The sequence below is a fragment of the Saimiri boliviensis genome, chromosome 2, assembly GCF_048565385.1.
Source record: "Saimiri boliviensis isolate mSaiBol1 chromosome 2, mSaiBol1.pri, whole genome shotgun sequence".
In the NCBI taxonomy this organism is placed as follows: Eukaryota; Metazoa; Chordata; class Mammalia; order Primates; family Cebidae; genus Saimiri; species Saimiri boliviensis.
Window position 1 is genome coordinate 129,712,200 of NC_133450.1, and position 24,374 is coordinate 129,736,573.

The window sequence follows — 24,374 nt, forward strand, 5'->3', positions numbered from 1 at the left end:
TTTCACATGTAGTTCTGTCATCTGTTTTGAGATAATTTTGAGGTATGGATCCAAATTAATATTTTTAAAAAATGTTTGTTTTGGCCGGGCACGGTGGCTCACGCCTGTAATCCCAGCACTTTGGGAGGCCAAGGTAGGTGGATCACGAGGTCAAGAGATCGAGACCATCCTGGTCAACAAGGTGAAACCCTGTCTCTACTAAAAATACAAAAATTAGCTGGGCATGGTGGTGCATGCCTGTAGTCTCAGCTACTCGGGAGGCTGAGGCAGGAGAATTGCTTGAACCCAGGAGGTGGAGGTTGTGGTGAGCTAATATCGCACCATTGTACTCCAGCCTGGGTAACAAGAGTGAAACTCCATCTCCAAAATAAAAAAATTTTTAAAAATAGTTTGTTTTGGCCTGGCACAGTGGCTCACACTTGTAATCCCAGCACTTTGGGAGGCGAAGGCAGGCAGATCATGAGATCAAGAGATCAAGACCATCCTGGCCAACATGGTAAAACCTCGTCTTTACTGAAAATACAAAAAACAAAATTAGCCAGGTGTGGTGGTACATGCCTGCATGCCTGCAGTCCCAGCTAATCGGGAGGCTGAGGCAGAATTGCTTGAAACCGGAAAACAGAAGTTGCAGTGAGTGCACCATTGCACTCCAGCCTGGCGATAGAGCGACACGCCATCTCAAAAAAAGAAAAATGTTTGTTTTGTTTTTGCATGTGAATATTCATTTGTTCCGGCATCATTTGTTGAAAAGATTATTTTTGGTTTGATTTTGCCTTTGTGCCTTTATGGAAAATCATTTGATCCTGTACGTGTGGTTCTATTTTTGAGCCCTATTCCATTTATTTCTCTCTCTTTATGCCAATACCATACATTCTTGATTCCTGAATTTGTATAGTCTTGATTTACATAGTATAGGTCCTCCAGCTTTGCCCTTTTTCAAAATTGCATTGGCTGTCTAAGGTACTTTGCCTTTCTTTATGAATTGTAGAATGTTTGTCAATTACTGCAAAAGAATGTGCTACAATTTTGATTGGGATCGTGTTGAATCTTTAGGGCACTTGGGGAAGAATGCCTTCTATTAATGAGTCTGTATCAATGATCTATATCTTCATTTACTTAGGTCATCTTTCGTTTCTCTCAGCAGTCTTTCATAGATTTCAGTGTACACATCTTTATCCCTAAGTTATTTCATACTTGATGCTAATGATGTTTAACTTTGATTTTTTGATTTTTTTTAAATTGCTGGTATATAGAAATGGAATTGATTATTTACTATTAATCTTATTTCCTACAGCCTTGCTAAACTCATTTATTCTAGGAGCATTTTGTAGATTGCACATTTTGTAGATTTTTCTACACAAACGATCATGCAGTTTTGATTGCACCGCTCCACTCTGGATGCCTTTTATTTTGTTTTACTTTAGACTTTTATTGGAAATAAGGCAGGACTCATTTGTCTCTGTATTCACTTTGGGGTCCCTCCCCACACATATATTTCTTGACTTTAGTTTTAGATTACGTGTAACGTTAGCATTGTTCTGAAAGTCAGAACTACGTATATATTTATTAAAAAAGGTATACTCAGGCCAGGTGCAGTGGCTCCTGGCTGTAATCCTAGCACTCTGGGAGGCCAAGGCCAGTGGATCACAAGGTCAGAAGTTCAAGACCAGCCTGGTAAACATGGTTAAACCCCATCTCTACTAAAAATACACAAATTAGCCGGACTTGATAGTATGTGCCTGTAGTCCCAGATACTCTGGAGGCTGAGGCAGGAAAATTGCTTGAACCCAGGAGATGGAGGTTGCAGTTAGCTGAGCTCAAGCCACTGCACTCCAGCCTGGTGACAGAGTGAGACTCTGTCTCAAAAAAAAAAAAGATATACTCCATCTTTTTTGTCCTATTCCTTTCTCATCTACATTGTCTTTCCATCTACAACATAAATTCAACTTTTAATTTTACCTAATTTATACTGTTCACACTTTAAGTCCTTCCTTTTCACTATTTTATTAGGTTTCTTTAACCGCCTCTCACATTTTACTAAAATGTAAATTTTACTCTTTATAAAACGTAAACACATTGGTTGACAAAATTAAAGATGGCAGATCTGGCAGTATCATAAAAGAAGAAATTCGTTAACCATACTGTGGGTTTCCTAGATCTTTGTTTATAATAGGTTGTAGTTATATTTAGTTGCATTTTTGCCCCTAAAGTTTAGGTTCTATAACTTTCATCATATTTTCAGAGTAGTTTATTTACACTATGTGTATATATATATTTAATTTATATATATATTTAATTTATATATATATATTTAATTTATATATATATATTTAATTTATATATATATATATATATATATATATTTTGAGATGGACTCTCACCCTGTGACCCAGGCTGGAGTGCAGTGGTGCAATCTTGCCCCACTGCAACCTCCGCCTCCCAGGTTCAAGCAGTTCTTCTGCCTCAGCTTCCCAAGTAGTTGGGACTACAGCCATGTACCACCACGCTCGGCTAATTTTTGTATCTTTAGTAGAGATGGGGTTTCACCATGTTTGCCAGGCTGGTCTCAAACTCATGACCTCATGATCTGCACGCCTCGGCCTCCCAAAATTCTGGGATTACAGCTGTGAGCCACTGTACCTGGCCTGGAATAGTTTATTTAAAGGGAAAAAAATGGCCAAAATTACCTTAAGAATGACTAAGTTCAGGCCTAACCAGTATGAAGGTGTGGTCACTGAACCTCTTGTTTCTAGAGTCTTTACCTTTTGAAGATGTTTTAGATATGTGTATTATAATATATAACAGTTGCTTGAAGTTAATTCGGTAATACCTGTTTGCTCCACCCCTGACACTTGTAAACCTTTTGGCCTACTATTTTGCATCACAGATTTTTAAGAATTAGTATCCATTTTAGAAGTTTTCTTTCAGGTTAAAAATTTTAAATGATTATTCTTTAATAAGGCTGTCAAAAGAATTTTGGGATTTCTGTTGCCAAGTCATTAAAAAGTTAGGCAGAGAAGGGTAAGGCTGTTGCAAGCATACATGAAGGATTAACATTTTAAAAGAACCTTTAAGCAACTTGCCACATGTGGATTTCTTGTTGGATGTCTCTTGTCTAAAAGCAGAGCAGCATACTGTCAAATCAGTAAAAGTAAAGTAGGAAAGGATTTGCAAGTTGAAATGTTTCAGCAGACTCTGTAGCCGCCCCCATCTCCATCCTCACTCTGTGATGTTAAGTGTGTGGTCCCATTCGGCCAGATACAGGTAAAAGGTGGCTGATGTCATTTTGTTCTGAGGCTTAAAAGACCTAAAAAGTATTGTTTTGATTACTTATTGTTTGTGTTAAATGTTAATAAGAATTTTGTTTTTTCTTTCTCCCAAGCCAAACTGGCAAGACGCAGTCAAGAACGGGACAATCTTGGCATGTTGGTCTGGTCGCCCAATCAAAATCTGTCAGAAGCAAAGTGTAAGTCTTGGAGCACTTTATTTTCCACCTTTCTTGTTTAAGGTTTTAAAGGTACCTTTCAAGCTAAAAACTTCTATATGTATTATATTTCTCCTATATTTTAAGATAAATAATTTGAAGAGTTTTAAAATGCATATTTCTTATTTTTTAAATTCATTTTTTGAGATGAAGAATTGCTCTGTTGCCCAGGCTGGAGTGTAGCAGCATGATCTGGGCTTACTGCAACCTCTGCCTCTTGGATTCAAGTGGTTCTCAAGCCCCAGCCTCCTGAATAGCTGAGATTAAAGGCTCCCGTCACCACACCTGGCTAATTTTTGTATTTTTAGTTGAGACAGGGTTTTGCCACGTTGGCCAAGCTGGTCTCAAACTCCTGACTTCAGGCCTGCCTTGGCCTCCCAAAGTGCTGGGATTACAGGCATGAGCCATTTCACCCTGTGATCTATTCCAGTTTTGACCATGTTCTTTCTTAACAGAGCGCTAAAAATCTCCCTCCCTATAACTTGTGAAAGCTTTGTTTTCCTGAACTTTGCCAAATAAGTCTGCTTCCATATGTGTCCTTTAAATGTTCAGTCATTGTGTCTCCTTTACTGTCTGAGTCCAAGCTAGTTGCTTCAAGTGCTTTTTCTCTTTTTTTTTTTTTGAGACGGAGTTTCGCTCTTGTTACCCAGGCTGGAGTGCAATGGCGCCATCTCGGCTCACCGCAACCTCCGCCTCCTGGGTTCAGGCAATTCTCCTGCCTCAGCCTCCTGAGTAGCTGGGATTACAGGCACGCGCCGCCATGCCCAGCTAATTTTTTTGTATTTTTAGTAGAGACGGGGTTTCACCATGTTGACCAGGATGGTCTTGATCTCTTGACCTCGTGATCCACCTGCCTCGGCCTCCCAAAGTGCTGGGATTACAGGCTTGAGCCACCGCGCCCGGCCTTCAAGTGCTTTTTCAGATGGTTTTATTTTGGGGTCTCTGTTCATCTTTTGTTGCCCTCCTAAGTATGTTCCAGTTGGTCACAATGTCTGTCATAAGTTGTACTCAGAACTGAATATTAAGAATACTGAACATTTATTTTTGAAACTTTATGCCAGCATAGTACTAGAATGCTTTTCGTGCTCCTGTATCCTTCAATGTTCACAGTGACCCAAGAGGAAGATCTTGTCTCTATTTTATAGATGGCATTCCACAGTCAGAGGGTTGTGAAACTAGCGCAGATAGTGAGTGCTGGAACCACAGGTAGCATCCAGGTTTGCTGATTCCTCATTCATGGATCATACTCTTACTTGTTTCTCAGGCTGTGTTCATTCAGCCTGTCAGCCACTCTCTTTCTGTTATTACAGTTTAAAGATGTATTAGTCACTTTTCCTATTGTATTACCTATTGGAGTCTTTGGAGTCAGAATTTAATTTTATCTTATTTTTCGTAGACCTAGAAGAAAAAAAAACAGAATATGGAAAGTTAAATCAATTTTTTTTTTTTTTTTTGAGACGGAGTTTCGCTTTTGTTACCCAGGCTGGAGTGCAATGGCACTATCTCGGCTTACTGCAACCTCTGCCTCCTGGGCTCAGGCAATTCTTCTGCCTCAGCCTCCTAAGTAGCTGGGATTACAGGCACATGCCACCACGCCCAGCTAGTTTTTTGTATTTTTAGTAGAGACAGGGTTTCACCATGTTGACCAGGATGGTCTCGATCTCTCGACCTCGTGATCCACCCGCCTCAGCCTCCCAAAGTGCTGAGATTACAGGCTTGAGCCACCGCGCCCGGCCGTTAAATCAATTTTTAAACAGTGGTATTGCCTATAGAATAAATTCACAGTTTTATTTTAAGCCCTGATTACAATTGTTTTCAAAGTTTAAAGTTACAGTGAGCTCAGCTCATGGCTCAGACACACCTAAGCCAGGGCAGAGGTGCAGGAGGACCAAGTTTGACAAATAGTAATACACAATTCTTACTGAGGCCTTTGAGATGGACTGTTACTTGGAATTACTGTCAGAGAACAACTGGCCAGAAAAACAGATTCCCGAGCCCCGAATCCAGGTTTGGTTTCAGAACTGGAGAGCTGGAATACTGAAGAGAAGCCAGAGGAGGAGCCCCAGTGTGGAGGCAGCCTGGGCAAGGCCCCGATCCCAGACCCTAGACAGGCAGGGGTACTGTCCCCTGACTGCCCTTGCCAGCAGGGCTTCCCAGGGGTCCCAAGCAATGTGGGCAACTTCTCTTGGGAATTGGAGGATGCTTTTGGCCAAGCTTTCCTCTGGAGGCATGCTAAGCTCTCCTCTGGGGGCGTGCTGGTGTTCCAGCCCCAAAGGTGGTCCCTTCTGACCTGGAGATGGCCGCCAGTGCGCCAGGCCAGCCTTAGGGAGTTGTCCCTTGCTCTCCACCCTCGGGCTCAGCACTGCTTCCAGGTCCCTTTTGCCTCTAGCCCTTCCCACAGCTGGAAGCTAGCAGTGCTGGGGCTCAAGTTTGTCCCCGGGACACCCAGCCTGCTCCCTGCACATGGTCCCAAACCCTTCAGGGGTGCTGAGACTGTGCCCTCTTGCTGCGGAGCAGCAGCCGAGGTGGGGCTGGCAACAGGATGGGATGGGGGAGAGGGCACGGTGCCTGGGTGCTCGGGGACCTGGGAGCAGCCCTCTCTGCCCCCACCCTAGCAGCTCTGGTCTCATCCTGCGTCTTGGCCCCTTTCCTGGCTGTAGCCACCACAGGCCCCTGCTGAGTGCTAGAAACAGGTTCTTCTTTTCTTCCAGAACCCAGCTCACGTGGGAGGTCCCAACAGCGGCTGCTGGGTTTGTACCTCAGGCGGCTCCACAGCAAACCCGTGGAAATGACTCGTCAGTGTCAGGCAATGGAAGACAGATGAACTAAGCTAGGGCTCATTGGTAGTGTTCACATTATGAAAATTGAAGAGGAATGTCAAGGTTTATATACTTTGTCATGGAAAGGCTTCCAGACATACTTTTCAGGGAAATGAAGTTGTTAGGGTGGAAGGGCCTAGGGCTGCATGGGACCTAGGGGTTTTCCTTAGATGGGATAAAAAAGGATTGACTTTATAGAATTGTTTGTCCTTCCATTTATTAACCAAGTAAACACCTAGCACTTACAGTGAACAAAGTTCACTAGAGAGAAAGGGCTCAGCAGGATGAGGACAGCTTTGTAGAAATGCATTATTTTGTAATCAGTAAAGAGCAATGATTTCTACTCTGGAGGAAAAAAACCACTAACCTCAAGGTAACATTTACATATTGTGGAAAGTTCATAAATAAAGAAAAGTATAAAGAATTTATACTTTTTTTTACCTATCCCATCACTCAGAGGTGATAACTGTTAAACATTTTGGGGTACTTCTTTCACTATTTTTCTGTATATATTTATATAAGTGAGATGATACATTATCTGTGTGTGTGTGTGTGTGTGTGTGTGTGTGTGTGTGTGTGTGTGTGTATTGTCTTCCTGAGTATTAGACCTAAGCATTTTCCACATTGTTAAAACTGCTTATAAAGGTTTTAAATAACTAGGTATAATATTTTATCATATGAATGTATCCGTGTGTTTATCAGTGACTCTGTTGAAAATTAGGGCCAGACGTGGTGGCTCACGCCTGTAATCTCAGCACTTTGGGAGGCTGAAGTGGGAAGATCACTAGGACAAGAGATCAAGACCATCCTGGCCAACATGGTGAAATCCCCTCCTTACTAAAAATACAAACATTACCTGCGCATGGTGGCAAGCACCTGTAGTCTGAGCTACTCGGGAGGCTGAGGCAGGAGAATCGTTTGAACCCAGGAGGCGGAGGTTGCAGTGAGCTGAGATTGTACCATGGCACTCCAGCCTGGTGACAGAATGAGACTCTTGTCTCAAAAAAAAAAAAAAAAAAAAGTTAAAATAGATATCTCATTTTTGGAAGAATGTGGAAGTCTTGGTTGTTCGGCATTTATTCCAACATTAATTAGAAATAAGTGATTTAAGACATATTTCTAGCAGATACAAAAAAATTGTGTATAAGGATGTTTGGAGATCCCTGGCTCTGTGTGTGTGTGTGTGTGTGTGTGTGTGTGTGTTTTCTTTTCAGAGTTCTGCCTCTTAGGGTTACTGAAAGCGCATAAAGTTATTTTGTAATTTAAAAATGGTATTGTAGAAAATTCAGACAGTACATCATGCATAATATATAATTGTTTTTCACAAAATGTGAGCTGTTCATCACTTTGCTCTTAAATACATCTGGGACTTTGTTTTATCTCAGTATGTCTAGTTTTTTTTTTTTTTGTTTTTGTTTTTCTTTAACTAGTATGGATGTATCATAACTTAGTCTTTTTTAAAACCAAAATTATCTGTATTACCTATTGATGGACATTTAGAATCTTAGTTCTGTTTTTAAACTCTGTTTTAAAAAACCTGATCAGTAGAGTGACTCTAGTTAACATTAATGAATTGTGCATTTCTTTTTTTTTTTTTTTTTTTTTTTTTTTTTGCTCTTGTTACCCAGGCTGGAGTGCAATGGCGCGATTTCGGCTCACTGCAACCTCCGCCTCCTGGGTTCAGGCAATTCTCCTGCCTCAGCCTCCTGAGTAGCTGGGATTATAGGCACGCACCACCATGCCCAGCTAATTTTTTGTATTTTTAGTAGAGACGGGGTTTCACCATGTTGACCAGGTTGGTCTCGATCTCTCGACCTTGTGATCCACCCGCCTCGGCCTCCCAAAGGCTTGAGCCACCGCGCCCGGCCTGCATTTCTTTTTTTTTTGGCTCACTGTAACCTCCACCTCTTGGGCTCAAGAGAGTCTCCTGCCTCAGCCTCCCAAGTAGCTGGGACTGCAGATGGAGGCCACTGCATCTGGCCTTGAATTATATATTGCAGAATAGCTGTAAGAGAGGCTGGGTGGCGCGGCAGCTCACACCTATAATCCCAGCACTTTGGGAGGCCAAGGCAAGTGGATCACTTGAGCTCAGGAGTTTGAGACCAATCTGGGCAACATGGTGAAACCGTATGTCTCTCCAAAAGTACAAAAATTAGTCCTGTGAGGTGGCATGTGCCTGTAGTCCCAGCACTTGGATGCCGAGGCGAGAAGGCTTGAGCTCAGGAATTCAAGACCAGCCTGGGCAACATAGTGAGACCACCTCTCTATAATAGAAGAGAATAATTTTGCATGTTCCTAGTATACGAAAAATACAAATACTTAGGATTACTGATATTCCAGTTACCCTGATTTGACAATATGAATGTGTCAAATTATCACATGTACCCTGGAAATATGTACATCTAATATATCTCAGTAAAGTAAAATAAATTTTAAGAGAGAGGATCTAGTCTCTGTTGCCCATGCTGGAGTGCAGTGGAACAGTCATAGCTCGCTGCAGCCTTGAACTCCTGGGCTCAAGCCATCATTTTAAAAAAAAGCAATAGTGAAGATTCTCACCCCTTAATACATTTCTTATTTTCTTGTTTAAAATAGAGTTCATATTTTAGAGACATTTTAGCTTCACAGCTAAATTGAACAGAAAGTACAAAGAATGCCCATTTCTCTTCTGCCTCCATACACCCACAGCCTCCCCCAATGAGAACATCCTGCACTGGAGTCCACCAAAGGGTTACATTTGTTACAATTACCAAGCCTACAGGGACACATTTTATCACCCCAAATTCACTCTTGCATTGTATGTTCTGTGGAGTCTGACAAATGTGGAGTGACCTGTCCAGCCCTGTAGTTAACCATTGAATAAGAAATCTCTGTGCTCCACCTGTTATCTCCCTCTCTGTCTCCTAATCCCTGGCAACCATTGATCATTTTGCTGTTTCTGTAGAATGCCTTCCAGCTGGAATCATACAGTATATAGCTTTTTCAGATTGGCTTCTTTCACTTAGCAATATGCATTTAAGCTTCCTCTGTCTCTTTTCATGGCTTGGTAGTTCATTGCTTTTTTGTGCTGAATAATGTACCATTGTCAGGCTGCGCCACAGTTTATCTGGTGTATTGTCATGCTGGGAACCTCTCTACCACCCCCAGGTTACAAACAGACTGATGTCTTCTGTCTTCCCCTCCTTTTTTACATCATTGTGGCATCTGAAATTACTGAATTATATTTTTTCCTTCACTTATGTTAAGCTTATATGTACTTTGTGCCGGGACTTCTGATTTTGTTTCATTGTTTTGTTTTTTCCTGATTTGGTACTGTTTTTATTCTTTTCAGTGTTCCTGGCTCTGTACTTATTCTTTTAGGTGAATCTTAGACTTGTGGTATCAAATTCTGTCCAAAAGTATCTTGAGTCAGGTTATACTGAATTCATGTTTATTTACTGAGAATAAGTTTTCATTTACATTTCATATTGAACAGCTTTGTGCCTGGGAGTGTACCAGGAGTGAAGGATACAGGAATCTCTAATGGACAGACAGAAAAAATGAACATGTGAGCAGATAATTTATGTGTATTTTTCCTACGGCAACTCTTTCTCTTTAGAGGTAAAAACACTGGAGCCTACAGAAGAAGTCCCATAGCAAGTTATTATAGTAGCCAAGTTTTAGCTAGATCTCTTGTCGCCAGGCTGTATTTACCATACCTGTCTGCCTTTGTAGTCTGCTTCATTTAATAAACTATAATTCAATGCTTAAAACATTACTAATATTATACTAGTTTTTTTGGGCTGTGTCTTAAGTAAAACCCATTTTTTTTTTTAAAGATGGAGTTTCACCATGATGGCCAGGCTGGTCTTGAACTTCTGACCTCAGGTGATCCACCCACCTCAGCCTCCCAGAGTGTTAGGCTTACAGGCATGAGCCACTGCGCCGGGCAGTAAAACCCATTTAATAAGAGATATAACTTAAAGGGTATGCCTAGAAATGTGGCCTGTAGAGAGACATTTCATGTTGAGGAAATGTAAATAATCCCCAATAGCATAGATTAGAACAGTGAGTTTAAAGATTAAGTGAGGATGGAAAATTACTTGATGAAACCATGACTTGAGTGAATGAAGTACAATCTGCCATCATGTGGTGGAATCTGGAGGGTGACAGAATGAGAAACTGAAAGATGTTCACTTATTGGAGAAGAGTACGGTTGACGCATCATTTTTACATCAAGCATCTCCCATGTACCATTCAGTCAGTATTCTGATGTTTCCCTTAGGACTCAGCAGAAGGTGCTAGCTTTCCTGGGAGAAACGAGTTGAAGATGGTTGACATTTGACTGAAAGGTGGAAGCACAAGTAAGAGTTTGTTGGCTGGACCAGGGGCATAATTGCACCCTAGACAGAAAAAGTGAGAGCATTTCCAAAGGTGTGAAGATGTGGGGAGGAAATCCAGTGCTTAATTTTGGAGATTTGCCTGACCGTGACAAGTGGTGTCCCTGGGGCAGAGAGAAATGAAACTGGAAAAGCAAGCAGGCCAGCTTCTTAAATGTTTGGAGGATCCCTTGAAGGATTTTTAGCTAGAAGGGATATGATTTGTACTAAAAAGCTCTTGGCAGTCCTGTGGTTTAGAAAAGAGTAGAGAAGCCAGGCGCGGTGGCTCAAGCCTGTAATCCCAGCACTTTGGGAGGCCGAGGCAGGTGGATCACGAGGTCGAGAGATCGAGACCATCCTGGTCAACATGGTGAAACCCCGTCTCTACTAAAAATACAAAAAACTAGCTGGGCATGGTGGCGCGTGCCTGTAATCCCAGCTACTCAGGAGGCTGAAGCAGGAGAATTGCCTGAGCCCAGGAGGCGGAGGTTGCGGTGAGCCGAGATCGCGCCATTGCACTCCAGCCTGGGTAACAAGAGCGAAACTCTGTCTCAAAAAAAAAAAAAAAAAAGAAAAGAGTAGAGAAGAGGTTTACTGGTGGTAGTAAGATGCTGATACAATTCCAAGTCAGAGAAGTTGATCTCTTAACCAGGCCAGTGCTGTTAAAAGGAGGCATGATGGAGATTCAGGAAGTCAAGTCAGGAGCATCTGAATTTGCCCCAAAGAGATGACGACCATAGGACTGTGGGCTTAGTCACTGGTTCAGGCAGCCTTTCACATGCCTTTACAGATTATTAAATATAGGCGTAGTACGTTTCTGTTGAACCCTATGAGGCACTCCATTTCTGTGATAGGATATCATCTCTCCTCAGTCCCCATTGTCATATTATGTAGCCACCCTTTGCATGGATTCCACCCCCGACCTCTGCACATCCTCTCTACTCCATTCTAGGATGCCCGCCTTTGGGGACTCCACCCTCATTCCAGTTGATCTGCATCCTACACCTTGCTCAGCCCTACCCACCGGCCTAGGGCACCATCTCTTGCCTTCATGGGGACACTGCTGCACTGTGCAGTGTACTTTTGACAGTCTGTTGTCGCTGTGCTTACATGTAGACCTACCTCAAGTTTGGACTTTGTTCAGAAAAGCAGTTGAAAGTTAACAAAGTGGGCATATTAGAGTTTAAAATATATGTAGAGTTTAGGCTGGATTGTATGCCCAGTCTGGTTCATTTTACTGACTTTTTTTTTTTTTTTTTTTCATTTTTTTTCATTTTACTGACTTTAAAAAAAAAATTTACCTAGCACATGTGGTCAAATAGAATGCAAAACTGTGGCCCAAGAGTCTTAATAATAAAAGGATAGATTAAGAAACGGAATAACATGAAGATTTTTTTGTTGTAGTTTTATTATTATTATTATTATTATTATTATTTTGAGATGGAGTCTCACTCTGTTGCGCAGGCTGGAGTGCAGTGGCACAGTCTTCAGTCACTGCACCCTCTGCCTCGTGGGTTCAAACAATTCTCCTGCCCCAGCCATGCGAGTGCATCACTGCACCCGGCTAATTCTTTTGTATTTTTAGTAGAGACAGGATTTCACCATATTGGCCAGACTGGTGTTGAACTCCTGACCTTGCGACCCACCTGCCTCGGCCTCCCAAAGTGCTGGGATTACAGGCGTGAGCCACCATGTCACGCTATTACTATTTTTTAAGGTAGGGCTTGAAAAGAGGGGGACGTGGAGCTAGAGGGGAAGCTGAGGTACAGCCTTGACTGTTGTTTATAGTTTGCTTTTTAAAAAATATATAATCAACTAAATTGCTCACATTGAATGATGTTGGTAGTTCCCTGAAGGAGCAATTTCCCAGATGGGCTGCTGTTGCCTTGGGTGTAGAATTTAGCAAGGTAACTTTTGGCTATTGGATATCTGTACAAACAGATGGTCTTGCTCGTTTATGTTTTTATGCATTTTATAAGTTATATATAGTAAGTGTTTGTGCAGTTATTTAAGTGTTTGACTGCATTTTTGGTTTTTTATTTTATAAAAATGAGGGAAAACTGGTCCAGTGGTAAGAATTGTGGATCTCAGTGTTAAAATAGACAAAGAAGGAAATCGTTAGCTGTGCCAAAAACAAACTGGCTGATTTTTTTTTTTTTTAGCTTTTTTTTTGGGGGGTGGGGGGGAGTTTCGCTCTTGTTGCCCAGGCTGGAGTGCAATGGCACATTCTCTGCTCACCGCAACCTCCGCCTCCTGGGTTCAAGCAATTCTCCTGTCTCAGCCTCCCGAGTAGCTGGGATTACAGGCATGTGCCACCACGTCCAGCTAATTTTTTTTGTATTTTTAGTAGAGACGGGGTTTCACCATGTTGGCCAAGATGGTCTCCCATCTCTTGTCCTCGTGATCCACCCTCCTCGGCCTCCCAAAGTGCTGGGATTACAGGTGTGAGCCACCGCGTCCGGCCCACTGGCTGATTTTTTTTAAAGCTAACTATTAACTGTAAAGAAAAAAATCACATGGGACATTTAGAGTTGTTTCAAAAGGGGGCCGGGCGCAGTGGCTCACGCCTGTAATCCCAGCACTTTGGGAGGCCGAGGCGGGTGGATCACGAGGTCAAGAGATCAAGACCATCTTGGTCAACAGATCAAGACCATCCTTGTCAACATGGTGAAACCCTGTCTCTACTAAAAATGCAAAAAATTAGCTGGGCATGGTGGCACGTGCCTGTAATCCCAGCTGCTCAGGAGACTGAGGCAGGAGAATTGCCTGAACCCAGCAGGCGGAGGTTGCGGTGAGCCGAGATCGCGCCATTGCACTCCAGCCTGGGTAACAAGAGCGAAACTCTGTCTCAAAAAAAAAAAAAAAAGAAAAGTTGTGTCAAAAGACAAGGTTAAATTAGGGATTTATAAATAAGGGTTTTTTTTGTTTTGTTTTGTTTTTGAGATGGTGTCTCACTCTGTCACCAGGCTGGAGTGCAATGGGGTGATCTTGGCTCACTGCAACCTCCATCTCCTGGGTTATAGCGATTCTTCTGCCTCAGCCTCCCAAGCAGCTGAGACTACAGGCATGCTCTACCACATCTGGCTAATTTTTGTATTTATAGTAGAGACGGGGTTTCACCATGTTGGCTAGGATGTTCTTGAACTCCTGACCTTGTGATCTGCCTGCCTCGGCCTCCCAAAGTGCTGGGATTATAGGCGTGAGCCACTGCACCTCGCTAAAAATAAGTTTTGGCTTTCTTGGAATAAGAGCTGTACCTATGACATGTGCAAAATTTATTTCTATGTTAGGTTGTTTTTTTTTTGTTTTGTTTTGTTTTGTTTTGTTTTGAGATGGAGTCTTGTTCTGTTACCCAGGCTGGAGTGCAGTGGCATGATCTCGGCTCACTGCAACCTCCGCCTCCCACGTTCATGCAATTCCCCTGCCTCAGCTTCCCGAGTAGCTGGGATTTCAGGCATATGCCACCACGCCTGGCTGATATTTTTGTTTGTTTGTATTTTTAGTAGAGATGGGGTTTCATCATGTTGGCCAGGCTGGTCTTGAACACCTGACCTGGTGATCCACCTGCCTCAGCCTCCCAAAGTGCTGGGATTGCAGACATGAGCCACATGCCTGGCCTCACATTAGGATATTTGACTTGCTATACTGTATATGAAAGTTCAGAATAATATGAATAATAGGTAATATATCATATGGAATTCTAAACTTTCATTTAGATACAGAGTACATGTCAGGTGTCTCTATTCAAAGCATCCCAATAGCTTTCCAACTCATTGTAAATTAAAGCCAAAAGAACCTGACACAGCCTGGGCAGCATGGCAAAGCTCAGTCTATATAAAAAAATTAGCCAGACATGACGGTGCATGCCTGTAGTCCTAGCCACTTGGGAGGCTGAGGTGGGAGGATCATTTGAGCCCAGGAGGTCCAGGATGCAGTGAGCTATGATTGCACCACTGCACTCCAGCCTGGGTGACAGAGCAGGACCCTGCCTGTTTCAAAATAATAATAATAATAATAATAATAATAACAACACATAAAAAGAACCTGAAAGTAAATAGGCCCTATACAGTCTGACCCCACTTCTGCCCTCTTGAACTCTCCAAAATATCCTCCTTGAAGTCTTCTCTGATCTCTTCTTCTAGCGTACTCTTCTCCTAGATGTCCACATGCCTCACTCCCTCAGTTCCTTCTGGTTGTTGCTTAAGTGTCACTATATCAGAGAAGTCTTTGACCACGCAAACCACTGTCTTAACTTGCTTTCTTTCTTTCATTCTACTTATCACCTGACATTGTTTTATCTCTCTGTGTCTTTTGTCTCTCTCCACTGTACTGTAAATCTGAGTGGAGGAACTTGGTATGTGTGTTCAGTTTTTTGTCAGTCTCCTCTTGGCATGTGGTGGGTGTATAATAAATAAGTTGTTGAATGAATGAGAATGTGGTGAGAGTGTGGGATTCCTCTGGATAGAGATTTGCAAATATAGGCTTTTCTGCCATTTGCTCTGTAACTTGGGTTGTCTGGAATCTTCCAACATTTCCTTCTTTGTCACTTACTTGTGGCTGTCATTTGTTCACTCAGTAACTTGCACAACTGCTTGTGTTCTAAGCACTGGTAGGCACTGCCAGAATACGTGAACAGTCTGACAGGTCCCTGCCCAAGTGTAGCTTACAGTCTGAGAAACTGCACTGGTAAATGATAAGTTCGTTGAGCATTATGAAGGAGAAGTGTACTGAAACAAATACCACATATTCTCACTTAGAAGTGGGAGCTAAACATTGGGTGCACATGGCCGTAAAGACAGAAACAATAAACAGGACAGTAGGGACTGCCTAGAACAGAGAGGAAACGGGGGGGCATGGGTTTAAAAAGTACCTGTTAAGTACTGTGCTGAGTGTCGTGGATTCGTTTGTACCCCAGACCTCAGCATCACACAGTGTATGTTTGTAACAAACTGCACAGGTACCCAGTGTTTCTAAAATAAAAAGTTGAAGGAAAAAAACAAAACAATTTACTAGTTCTTTGACTTTGTGTGAACAGCAGTAGGGATAGGGTAAGCCTTTATTGCTTTGGTTTTCAGCTTTTTAGAAATACATGGCTAGAAGAGGTTGAACCTTGTGATTAAAATGAGTCTTTTGAGTGTGTGAAAAGTATTTTTATCATTTTTATTTTTTTAAATGCTCTAGAGTTAGCTAAAATGGGCAAAACTTAGTAGAATAAACATAGCTGAATGAGCTGAATTTACAAACCATAGTGGAAACCTATTGAACGGTAACTTACCTTGTAATTGTATTAATGTCTAATCTATATCTTTATACAGAAAATAAATTCATTTTGTTCAGCTTTAGTTTATCCTTTCTGTTGACAGTGGACGTCTATTTTCAGCTCTTGACTGTTAAATATTACAGCTGGAAGCATTCCTGGACCTGTTTCTTAATGTCCCTCTGGAATACATATGCTTGTTCTGAGAGATCAGTGCCAAATTATTTTCAAAGTGGTCCAGCTGGTATACACTGCTACCAGTAAAATGCAGAATTTTATTTGCTCCACGTCCTCTCCTATAATTGCTGCTGTTGGACTAATACATGCTAGACCAATCTAATATAAGTAGTATAACAGTTTCATATACCAAGGAATTTTGCTGTATTAGTTAGGTGTGTTAATAGCATTGGTGTTGTGTAACAAGTATGCCCACATTTTAAAAAGAGGTGTATATTATAGGGATGCAGTGAAATAATTGGGATTTGCTTAAAAATTCTTCAGCACATGTAAAGCACATTTTGGGATCATTTCACCAAATTGTTCTATAGATGCCGATTAAAGTATTGTTTCCATGTTTAATTGACTGTCCTGTGGCAATGTAAGACAGTATAACTACCCTTAGAAAACAAGCTGAATGTTTCAGGGTACTCGGTCATAATATGTGAAATCTACTCTCAAATAGTTCAGTAAAAAGTCACAGACACACACAGACATATATATGCTTGTTTTTATTACTAAGAATAGCCTCTAACTTACTCACCCCACCATGTGGACATAACCGCTGTCGAAGTTTGCTTCCAGATCTTTTCTGTATGCTTGTATGCACTCTGATTTTAAGCACAAACGGTATCGTGTTGTATGTAATGGGTTTCAACTTTAATTTTTCTGCAATTAAAAATTAAACTGAGTTTTGATCCTGAATCATATCCTATATTGTAACATAATTTATTCAACTACATCCCTTCCTTCCTCCCTCCCTCTTCTCCCCTCCCCTCCCCCCTTCCCCCCTTTCCCTCTTTTCTTTTCCTTTTATTTTTCTCTTTCTTCCCTTTTTCTTCCTTTCCCTCCCTCCCTCCTTTCCCTTTCCCTTACCTCTTTTCCCCTTTCCCTTTCCTTTTCCCTTTCCCTTTCCCCATTCCTTTTCCCTTTCCCTTTCCCCATTGCTTTCCCTTTCCCTTTCCCCATTCCTTTCCCTTTCCCTTTCCCCATTGCTTTCCCTTTCCCTTTCCCCATTCCTTTCCCTTTCCCTTTCCCCATTGCTTTCCCTTTCCCTTTCCCCATTGCTTTCCCTTTCCCTTTCCCCATTCCTTTCCCTTTCCCTTTCCTTTTTGAGGTAGTCTTGCTCTGTTACCCAGGCTGGAGTGCGGTGGCTTGTTCTCAGCCCATTGCAACCTCACCTCCCAGGTTCAAGCAATTCTTGTGCCTTGTTCTCCCAAGTAGCTGGAATGACAGGCATGTACCACCACGCCTGACTAATTTTCATATTTTTAGTAGAAATGGGGTTTCACCATGTTGGCCAGGCCAGTCTTGAAATCCTGACCTCAAGTGATTGACCTGCCTCAGCCTCCCAAGGTGTTGGGATTACAGGCATGAACTTCTCTTCCCAGCCCACATCCCATTCTTGAACTTTAGATTTTTTTCTTTTCCCCTACCATAAATAACATGAGTACACAGGAATTTATAATGGCCCCTCCCCAGTTGAAAAGAAAGCCCTCCTTGATTCTCCAGATCAGGCTTCTCGGTTATGTGCATTCATAGTTCTTTTTGTCGGGCATGTATGACAGTTGGAATTCATTATTTGTATGACTATTTCTCCTGAGTCAGACTTGAGAGTTCCATAAGGGCAGAGTTTGTGTCTTTTAATCACAGCTATCAAAGCAGCACCGGACACACAGTAGGCCAAGATTTGTTGAATCAGTGGAGAATAATTTCAATATAAACAATAGTAGTTGATTATAACAGATCACTTTGCTGCAGACTAGTTTTGAAAGCTCTTAAATAACTTGTTTATATAGCAGTACTTGTTGAAGGCAGCTGTGCTTGTTGAAGGCTGCACATTTGGCTACTTAATCGGAAGGACTTCTCTATTGGATGAAGAAGGAAAAAAAAAGCTTCCACATTGCAAATGGTAGGATTTAACAGTGGGAGAGCCTGCCCCTCGCAACTCCTTCCCACAGGCCAGGAGAGCCTGCCCTCCCATACTCTATCTCACAATGCCGTTTAGCTTCCCTTTCAGAGCTCAAGAACCCAGACAGCTGCCCTGAACCTTCCTGTAACAGACTCTCTTTCATCTTTCCTGGGCAGATTCAAGATTATTGCTGCCAGAGGTAGAAAGTTGGGGAAAAGTCCTTGAGGGTCCCCATCTTCGTTTGGAGCAATTTGATGCAGGTAGCTTCTATTTTTCTTTATCTGCTTCCTGTTTCATCTTTTATCCATTACCTTAAGCATCTGCTTATCTTTTTTTTTTTTTTTTTTTTTTTTAATCTTAAGAAATGGGGTCTCACTGTGTTGCCCCTGCTAGTCTCAAACTCCTGGGCTCAAGTGATCCTCTTATCCCAGCTACTCAATGTGCTGGGATTACAGGCTGTAGGCGGGAGCCACTGCACCTGGCCAGTCTTTTGTTTTTTATGAGGGTAGCTGGAACACATTTAATTTTCTAAGGTTAAAAACTTAACTTTTGCTTCCCTTAAGGAAACCACATGGGAGGTCTTCACAAGTGCACTTTTCATTTTCATCACTGTCCTAAGCAGCAACTGGTGTACTCAGCCAAAACGAGCTTCAGACTAGTCACCTCTCTGTGGGTTAGGATGGGAGCTGACTTATTCTCTAAAGTGGGATTTTAGCGAACTACACTAAGAAGTAGCGCTTTCATGAAGAAAGGACATTTTGCTGCCTACTTGGAAGGACTGGTTGAAATCCTTGGGCTGAGTCTGGTTTGGCGGCTTATGCCCTCTTTCACCCCAGAGCGAGCCTTCAGATGTTGACTGTAGTAATGTCTATGACCACCAGGTGGCACAGTTGCTTTATTTAAGTGATAAGCTCATTTTTATTTTCAAAGAGTTGTGGTAACTCATTTCTTATTTTAATAAAAAAAAAGATGCCACGATATTTATTACTATCTTTTTAAAGAAATTTTGACATGTTTAGTTTCAGTGATGAGTGAGAAATTGGTGTCATGTTTCTTTTGTAGGACCTAATGCAAATGGTAAAAAAAAAAATAGTTTTTTAAAAAAAGCTCTATGAAGGCTATATAAGTCTTGTCATCAGCCCACCGTATGGTGCCAGCCTATTGCTCTGCGTAGAATATGCAAGATCACATGGTGTTCTGAATATCTGCAGTATCTTGGGGGTGGGGTGGGGTAGGGTGAGTTAAGGTTACTGTGGCAATTTTCATCTGCATTCCTCCCTTCTTTTGCGTTTGAGACTTACTCAGGGTACTAGGGCATTTAGCTCATTGGATTAAAATGAATATAGAAACAAATGAAGTTTAGCATCCATCTGTTACTTACCCCTGGTTTCCATCATTCATCAACCACAGTTCTATTTTCTTAATTTTATTCAGGCTAGATACAGTATGTTGATGAGCCTTAGTTCCCTGTACCAAGGAGGCTGTTCTGATCTGAAGAGTCCTTCTTCCTCTGTCTGCTCTCCTCAAATGATAGGACTGTGTTGCCCGTCTGAAGGTAGTGAGTTATCTCAACTGATTGTTTACAATTACAGATGGAACTCCTTGTTGTAGTCTCTTCCTGTTTCTCACTACTGCACCCAGCTGGTCTTTTTTAAAAGAAGGAAGGGAAGGGAAAGAGGGAGGGATTGTGCATAGAGGTCTTAAACCGTATACTTTATCTGACATTTACCAGCTGTGTGACCTTAGCCAAATTACTTCTGTGAGCCTCAGTTTCTTTGTTTATGAATGAGAGTGATAATGGAACTATCAGGGAGGATTAAAAAAATAATCTTTGTAAAGAGCTTAAAACAGTGGCTTGTGCATAATAAAGTCTCAAATGTTAGCTGCTGTTTTTGCTTAATCAGTATAACTGCTGAACCTTTAGGAAGCTCTTTCTTCATTTGTCTTCATCCTCCTCCTCCTCATGGTCGTTATCTATTGATTCATTGGCATTCCTATACTGTCCTACATCTATGTCGTTATATCATGTATTGTCTTCTGTTACCTGTGTGTTGCCTTGAGCTACTGTGGGAAATCAGTTCATTTTTGCTTCTTATTTTGGCTTGCTATTTAATACAGTGCCTTGTACATATTAAGTGTAATTCAGTAAATCCTTGATGAGGCTTTTGGAATTTTATAAATTTTCTTCAAGAATGAGGACGTCACATTCTGTCTTTAAGTGATATTATGAGGAAGCCCATAATTCATTCATCCATGCTCTCCATGATAGTAAGTTCTTATCTCCTTCAAAAGAGCTATTGGCTTGTAGCCTGTGTCTGTGTACCACTTTTAGGGTCAGAATGATGCACATCTGGCCGGGCGCGGTGGCTCAAGCCTGTAATCCCAGCACTTTGCGAGGCCGAGGTGGGTGAATCACGAGGTCAAGAGATCGAGACCATCCTGGTCAACATGGTGAAACCCCGTCTCTACTAAAAATACAAAAAGTTAGCTGGGCATGGTGGTGCGTGCCTATAATTCCAGCTACTCAGGAGGCTGAGACAGGAGAATTGCCTGAACCCAGGAGGCGGAGGTTGCGGTGAGCCGAGATCACGCCATTGCACTCCAGCCTGGGTAACAAGAGCGAAACTCTGTCTCAAAAAAAAAAAGAATGATGCACATCTTTACCTGTCATAGATTAGATGATTCTCCTTGGTTGTTTCAATAGGACTTTTCAAGCATTTTAATTAAAAAAAAAAAAATACACATCATGCAAAAATAAAGTTGTGTTTTGGGGAGGGTGGAGGGAGCTTTCCGGCAAAAGCAGGAAAACCTGCTAGACGAGTTCTAAAAGAGCTATAATGCGTAAAGTGCTTTTTTAAAGCAGAGCACAGTTAACCTAACGATGGATTCTTCTGCATCTGACCAACAGATTGGAACGTCAGCCAGGCTGCACAAGGCAAGCCCACGTTGTGCACCCTGTGCATTGGGGAAGGGTGATGTGCGCAGATGCCCAGGCCCATGGAAATGTGCTGGCATTTCCTTAAGCAGCATGGACTTTGTTCATTGACCTGATCAGTGTTTACTGAATGAGTCTCTGCCCTCAGTGACTCCTCACTTCCAGATTGGTGAATTTTTAATTGATAAGGGGCAGAATTAAGATTGTTGTTGCCAGAGTTGGAAAAGTCCCCACAGATGCCTGTTTTGTTTAAGAGCAGCTTGTTGTAGGTAGCTTGTATTTCTCCTCCTCTTTCTTCCTGTTTCGTCTTTTGTCTACTGACTTTTAAGTATCTGCTTATCCTTTGTTTTTTTTATGAGGGCAGCTGGGAACACATTTTATTTTCTTGGGTTGAATGCTTATTTTTGCTTCACCTAAGGAAACCACAGCCTTTCAAGTAGTTTTGAAAAAGCGTACTTTTCATTTTCATTGCTGTCTTACCAGCAGCTACTTGTATAACACTGTAAAAGAACAAGGTAAGTGGTAGGAAGGGAATAGCATCAGGGATTCTCAGAAGTATGATAGATAACTGTGTCCCTTGATTAATGAAACAAAAGCTCAGGATTATGTAGAGTAGGAAAGCAATGAGAGACAAGGTCGGTCAGCAGCATTGCTTGCGCAGATGGCTATAGTCTGAGTAAACCCTAGTCTAGAATATTCTGTGAGGGGTAAAGAAGGGAGAAGGAGTACCTACTGTGGTATCATTTTCCCAGTTAGGTGATAAACCTGGCCTTATTGATGAGAACTAATTCTTGGGATGGTCAGGACATTGCTAAAGATAACATAGTCATTAAATACAGTGCTGAGTGTGTGCCATGTACTGCTAGACAACTCATTTTATTTTGAGATAGAGCCAGGATTTGACCTGGGTCTTTCTTATCCCATACATAACCTGTGCTGCCTTATATCTTGTGGGACAGGAAACCTTGAATGCTGCCATTGTGCCTGTCACAGCACCCCAGGTGTTCATTCAGCAAATGTTTGTCTAATTTTTGTTGGACATTGGGAACGATGAAAAGAATGAAAACCTGTGTATTTGCTAGTGGGTATTAGATGGTAATTCCTTTTACAGGTTTCAGGGCTCTCCCTACATTAACTTATTTCATCACAACCTTCAGAGCACCTAGTAGACACACGATGTGTCTTTATTTAAGTAGTTAACAGTAGAGTGCTTTCTTCCTTTACTGTAGATTTGAGTCATCAGGGTGACCTCCAACAAAATTTTGAGGCAGGGTCTCGCCCTGTTGCCTAGGCTGGAGTGCAGTGGCACAATCTCGGCTCACTGCAACTTTTGCCTCCTGGATTCAAGCAATTCTCCTGTCTCAGCCTTTTCAAGTAGCTGAGATTATAGGCACTCATCCGGCTAAGTTTTGTATTTTTAGTAGAGATGGGGGTTTCACCATGTTGGCCAGGTTGGTCTCAAACTCCTGACATTAAGTGATCCTCTTACTTCGGCCTCCCAAAGTGCTGGGATTACCAGCGCGAGCCACTGCACCCGGCCATCCGAGAAAATGTAGAGGTTATGTGACTTTAAAGGTCACCTTTGTAAGACTACCTTATTGTTTATAGTACGACAGATGTCCTGTTTAACTTCAGCTGCAGCATTTGGAATCTACTGTGTTACTGTCTTACTGTTCCTACCACCAACTGATTCTTAAGTTAAAAAACAAAAGAGGAGGTGAAAATGGAGTAGCATTCAATAAACCTTTGTGTGTCTCTTATAATTCGTAGCTAAATCTGGTTGCAGACAGTGGCCACAGGGTTTACAGGCCTTGTTACTGATGTAGCAGGAGGGACTCTGAGCAGATAATATCTGCCCAAGAACCATCCCATCGGCAGGACTAGCCCCTGTACCCGCCCACGTCAGGGCCTCCTGCATCACTTGTTCAGCCTGTGCATGTGTTTGCTCAAAGATCATGTCACTGGTGACATACATACATTCCTTACATAGTTAAGGTAAGTACTAGTGTGCTCTCAGACTTGAGATTATACAGCAGAAGTTTAAGGTTCAATTGTTGTTCATTCGCCAAGTATTTATTAAAGGAAGGAACCCTTAAAGCCAGTTTTAAACAAGCAGGCCTTCTCCAGAGTTGACCCTCCATTTACTGCAGATTGTTTTTGCCTTCTGTCCTTACATTTTCTTGAGTGCATCTCATTACCTGGGTTTTAATCAGCTGGCCTGCCGTCTGTTTTAGGTCTGGTATGCTGCCATTTGCGTCTCATCTCTAGTATAACCCACACATTACCTGTGTCTCTCAGCAGGGTTCTGGCCAGGTGTATGGAGCCACCTGTTCAAGCAGCCTCATCTGACATTTTTTAGAACCTTAGGGTACTTTTATTTGGCATAATCTACTGTATTGTGAAGTGAAAAGCAAGGGACACACTTTGGAGTAATTCCCTGCCATGTTTTTTTTTTTAAAGACACAGTGTCACCCTGTCTCCAGGCTGGCGTGCAGTGGCGATGTCGGCTCACTGCAACTTCTGCCTCTGGGTTCAAGCAATTCTGCCGCCTCAGCCTCCTGAGTAGGACTACAGGCATGTGCCACTGCGCCCAGCTAATTTTTGTATTTTTAGTAAAGACAGGGTTTCACCATGTTGATCAGGATGGTCTCAATCTCTGGAGCTGCGATCTGCTTGCCTCGACCTCCCAAAGTTCTGGGATTACAGGCATGAGCCACTGCGCCTGGCCTCTGCCCAGCTTTTTGAAATCATCAGTTTTACTTTTGTGATGAGCTGTGGTCATTTCATTTGTCATTTGCTGACTTTCAAGTAAATTGAAATTTTACTGTAATCTGAGTTAAGTAACCAGTTTGTAACTATTTTAAATATTAAAACAAAAGGAAAATTAGTGGCTTAGTATTAGAATTACTATTGATCTGCCGTATATAATTAGTTGCTGTTTGAATTGGATTGACTTTTTCTTTTGTCTATGGAATATTTTCCCCCAATTTTTAGAATACATGCTTCTCTCTGAGAGTTGGAATTTTTTTTCAAAATTGATCTCTCTTTCCTAAATTGGTTGACAGTTCTCCCAGAGCTGAGAGCATGATTTGGGTATAATGGCATAGCAAACTGAGATGTAGAAGCTTGGACTTCTATTAGGACCCCTCTGTGTTATAGTGGGAAAGTGGATCACTCTGAGCCAGTTTTCTTTAAGTTTGGCCATTATACCTAGAGAGTAAGATTTCAGAGCCAAGATGGAATAGGATTTTACTGCCTACTTCATACAGTTCTGTGCTTCTTGATCTTTTTCTGAGACAGAGTCTCACTCAACTGCCCAGACTAGAGTACAGTAGCATGATCCTGGCTCACCACAACCTCCACCTCTTGGGTTCAAGCAATTCTCCTGCCTTA

The 24,374-nt window shown here is 42.0% G+C and overlaps 1 protein-coding gene and 1 non-coding gene across 5 annotated transcripts in view; one reads left to right on the top strand and one right to left on the bottom strand.

The window, feature by feature from the left end:
* Positions 1-24,374, top strand: part of RCOR1 (REST corepressor 1) — a 132,171-nt gene that overhangs the window by 74,524 nt on the left and 33,273 nt on the right. For 2 of the 4 annotated variants that reach the window (XM_074394330.1, XM_074394331.1), the window contains exons 3-4: positions 3,383-3,466; positions 18,223-18,306. In XM_074394330.1, coding sequence (XP_074250431.1) covers positions 3,383-3,466; positions 18,223-18,306 — 168 coding nt within the window. The remainder of the gene's footprint in view (positions 1-3,382; positions 3,467-18,222; positions 18,307-24,374) is intronic. The other 2 variants (XM_074394332.1, XM_039462937.2) reach the window with 1 other exon arrangement.
* LOC120361441 (U7 small nuclear RNA) lies at positions 20,828-20,889 on the bottom strand. The gene has a single exon (XR_005577633.1). It is a non-coding gene; the product is annotated as a U7 small nuclear RNA (small nuclear RNA).